Raw genomic sequence first — 4798 nt, 5'->3', positions numbered from 1 at the left:
GGCACTGTGCTAATTACTGGTATTACAACGAAGATTGTCTCTGTTCTTGCCCTCATGTATGTTACATTCTGGTCAAAAGACAGATCATGTGGGAGCGTGATATAAAATTACTTCATACATCCAAGTACTATTTATTGAGTGTATTATGGTCACTGTTCCCAGAAGTTTGCAGTTTGGTAGGAGAGGGGCACACACACACACAGAGTAACAAAGTAATAAAATAATTACAGCCTATATCAAATGTATTAGGAAAACAAATACAGTGCTGTGATAGATGAGGGGGTGGGGAAGTGAGAGTGAGAGAGAGAGAGAGAGAGAGAGAGAGAGAGAAAGAGAACATAAAGTACAATTGTTAAAAGTGCTGATCCTGGAACTAGACTGCCTAGGTTTGAATCCCAACTCTACCACTTCCTAGTTGTGTGACCTTGAACAAATTACCTAACTTTTGTGTGACTCAGTTACTGCAGGAAATAGGAACTGAAACCTTTACTGAAGATGCTTGAAAAGCAAATTCCAAAATAGGAGAGAGAAGTATCAGGAGAAGAAACTGGAGTTTCGTCTGTGGCTTGAGACAAAAAAGAGAGTGGAACACATTGACTGACATTAGCATGCAAACCATCCTTGTTTTCTAATACTCTAAGTAATTAACACAGTTTCTAAGCAATTAATATAGTTTCCCTGAGAACTAAATGAGTTAATATTTGTGATGAGTTTAGAATAGTGCCTGGCCCAGAATAAGTACCATGTACTAGCAGAATTGATAATGCAGGGACCTAGTATGTATATTTCTCTATTGTCAAATTAATTCCAAATCTGACAATTCCATGATAAAGGACGTATATATGGAGGTACAAACTAATCGCTCTCATCTCTTCCCCAAACTCTGCTTTCAGTGACTTAAAACATTCCCCGTCCCTCCCCCCACAACCCCTTGCCTACAACTCTGCATTCAATGGTAGCTTGAGATCAGCCATGGTAGGAGCATGCTTAGTGCTTCCAAACTGATCTATAGCTAGTGTATGTATGTGTGACATTTCTTAACTTTTGAATAACTTCTAGAAGTTGACCAAAACATTTTTAAAATCTCTATCTGATCATACAGTAGCACAATTTCTCATTTTTCTCTTTAGAAAGCTGTATCCTATACAAATTAGCTGTTAAAATTAAAACTACAGTGAGATACCATCTTACCCCAGTAAGAATAGCCATTATTAAAAAGTCAGAAAACAATTGATGTTGACACAGATGCAGTGAAAAGGGAACCCTTATATACTGTTGGTAGGAATGCAGATGAGTACAACCTCTATGGAAAACAGTATAGATTTCTCAGAGAACTAAAAGTAGACCCACCATTTGATCCAGTATCTCACTATTGGGTGAGATACATATATACATATATATGTGTGTATATATATATATATATATATATACACACACACACACACACACACCATGGAATACTACTCAGCCATAAAAAAGAATTAAATTATGTGTTTTGCAGCAACTTGGATGGAACTGGATGCCATTACCCTAAGTAACTCTGGAACAAAAAACTAAATACTACGTGTTCTCACTTATAAGTGGCAGCTAAGCTATGAGTACACAGAGGCATACAGAGACTCAAAAGAGGGGAGGGTATAATGGATATTAGAGATTCAAAAGGGGGGAGGGTGAGATGGGAATGAGGGATGAAAATTATCTACTGGGTACAATGCACATTATTTGGATAATAGGTACACTAAAAGCCCAGACTTCACCACTATACAATGCATTCATGTAACTGAAAACCACTTGTATCCCTAAATCTATTGGAATAAAATAAAAATAAAAACTCAAAAAAAAAAGAAAAAGAAATTGGCTGTTAAATTACAAAAATGTATTAATTACTTTTATTTAATTAGTTATGGTTTCCTAAGATTAAAATGCCAATCAATTTTTTAAAAAAATCCAAACTTATGCTAAAATAAAAGATTCCTAAAACTTTAATGCCATTTCATGATTTCCCTTTGTATAAGAATATCATATATATCCATATTATAATTAAACTCTGCTTTATTACATCTCTTTCCTTTTAAATGTTTAAAGTAAAAACAAAGTTATACAAATGGCTTTCGAAATGTTATCACATGGTTTACAAAATCTTTGCCACTTACCTTTTGAAATATCTTCAATTTTTCTCCCATACAAATCATAAAGATATCTGGCTGGCGAATTTAGATTCATTCTCATTGTACAAGTATCTAAAACCTACACAGGAAAAATAATTTATTATGGTAAGTGCTGGTTAAATTGAATATACATTTAAAGTCCTTCCTATACTACACAGCTATTAAAATTATATTATAAAATAAAACTTGATAATTTATAAAATGTTTCTAATATATAAAATGAAAAAGCAGTTAAAAGTGTTGGATCCCAACTGTACTTTAAAACACACACACACAAGTATTGACAATAAAGAGAGAAAGAAAGAAAGAAAATTAAATAGCGGTTATGCATTCTTTAATAAATGGTAGAATTTTAGAACTCTGAAAGAGTTTTATATTATTCTTATTTCTTTGTATATTTTCCATTTATTTTACAATGGAAGGATATTATTTTCTAAATTAGATTTTAAGGTACTTTTTTTAGTTTTAAATTCTTTCCAAATATCCTAAATAAATTATAAATATAGTCTGATCACAGTTCACCTTAATAACTAAAAATTGGACTTAACAATCACATTTCAAGGTTTTCCATGAGTATGAATCTCAATGACTTGACCATTAATGGTTTCTAATATGCTCTTTGTTCAACATTGTGATATCTTGACCTGTTCTTGTTATTTTACATGTATCCCTTTGAACCCACTGTGACAATTATCTTTCTAACTTCAAGGAAGACTTAAACATGCATGAGTTGGAAAAAAAGTTCTACTCGTGAAGTGAGGAAAATTGAAGGAACAGAGGGGGTTGGGGAAGTCTCAGGTAATCTGAGACAGGTGTTACTAGGTTTTCAGAAGTGATTCCCAAAACATGAAACTCACTATATTCATCTAAAATTTAAAAATATATTCAAAATCCAAGTTGAAAGTACTCTGTCATCCATTTTTACTACTCATAGCTATAATATTTCTTACCCATAACCAGAACTACTACTGAAGGACAAGGTTAATTATATGATTATCAATATAGTAAAAAGAACATCTTTCAATTGTTGGTATTTCCCCATCTCCATTTTTGCCTACTTCTATCTCTACTTTATAATTGGAGCCTATGATCCTAGTGCTAGCTCAACCAGTTCATTGGTCTTGTGACAATGGACATATTTAAACAGTTTCATCTTTATACAGAAGCACAGTTGTACTTTCAGTCTGGAGAACAACTTTCAAACACTGTGACTGATTTCATTTATCTACTTGCTGTATCAAAAGATGTGTTGAATTTTAAAGGCAAATATTTAACTGACAAATTTAATTTAACAAATTGGCCTTTATTGGACTATATAAACCAGAGGTTCTCAGCCTTTCCTCTACTCCTATCCATGACTAATAATGTTCCCATGTGCCATACTTCCATGGGCATTCACAGGGTTGTATGGGTCTTCTGCACACTAGCTGCAATTCAGAGTATCGGGCAATTCTTCAGAAACTATGTATTGCTGCTGTTTTTCTCAAAATCAAGAAAGCATACTTTTCATTCTTAATAACATTATGGGAACAATCTTGAACTCTCTAATTTACGAGGAAAAGATCAGTCACAACATCAATGTTTTACCTAGTTAAATAACACAGTACTCTCAATGTACTTTACTAGTGACTATAAACACCATCATGTGCAGCAAATCCATGGACCTCTACTCTGCCTATGTGGAGTGTATAAATGCAAGAGTTCACTTCCTGACCAATGCCATGCATGTGTCTTCACAATACAGACACAATGCTCCCTAACTTGAAATGGCTGCTCTAATATCACTATTCCTACCTTTCTCCAGCCCTCTTGCCCATGTGTAAGGTAATAAGGTAATAACCCCTGTGACTCTCTAAATGTTTCTCTCCCTGCCTTCCCTTTCACTCCCTTGGATCAATTTCTTTAGTGACTATCGCACACAAGTTTACCTAGGACTACCACTCATGGATTGAAACCTTTACTAAAGATGCCTGGAAAGCAGTGTTTAAAATATAAGAAAGAAGTAGCAGGAAAACAAACGAGTTCTGTCTGTGGCTTGAAACAGAAAAGGAGAGTGAAACACATTGACTGACATTGGCAAGAAATCCATCTTTGTTTTTCTTTTTTGATACTCCAAGTAGTTAACAGTTTGTCTCTGACTAGCAGAATCCTCATATTGGTCACTTTCTTCCATGTGACTTTGTGCCCAAAGATTATGCTTTCACTATTGCCACCACCACCACTTTCAATGACAGAAATACTCAAGGGAGACAATTCAGTACAAATTCCTTCTTAGCCATCATCTCTGAATACTATTAAGAATCTACAGTTGGTCCCACAGACCCTAAGGAAGAGGGAGTCTCCCCTTTACATTCCCCACATTCTTTTCCTTTCCATTCTTTATGTTCAGTTCTCAATTTCTTAATATTATAAAGCTATTACTGTATTTATTTATTAGTACAATGAACTCCTTTGGTACAAATTATATTCCCTAGTTACTAGTAAAAGTTCAAATATCTAAATAGCCTCCAAAGTTATATTTTGACAATTAAACTAAGTAAAAATATGAACTATTAGAAAATAGTTCCCATTTAATTCAACCAAAGGTTCAATAATTTTTTTTTTTTTTTTTTTCGAGACAGGGTCTCACT

At 33.8% G+C, this 4798-nt stretch overlaps 1 protein-coding gene across 1 annotated transcript in view; it reads right to left on the bottom strand.

The window, feature by feature from the left end:
- Positions 1-458: 458 nt before the first annotated feature.
- The window catches only part of DCDC1 (doublecortin domain containing 1), an 82580-nt gene continuing 78240 nt past the window's right edge, over positions 459-4798 (bottom strand). Inside the window, exons 6-7 of the mRNA XM_012649548.1 lie at positions 2154-2247; positions 459-565 (exon numbers count right to left, since the gene is read on the bottom strand). Of these exons, the coding sequence (XP_012505002.1) occupies positions 459-565; positions 2154-2247 (201 nt within the window). The remainder of the gene's footprint in view (positions 566-2153; positions 2248-4798) is intronic.

Source organism: Propithecus coquereli, unplaced genomic scaffold (genome assembly GCF_000956105.1).
Source record: "Propithecus coquereli isolate 6110/MARCELLA unplaced genomic scaffold, Pcoq_1.0 Scaffold30, whole genome shotgun sequence".
NCBI lineage: Eukaryota > Metazoa > Chordata > Mammalia > Primates > Indriidae > Propithecus > Propithecus coquereli.
This window is presented reverse-complemented; position numbering and strand designations above follow the sequence as displayed.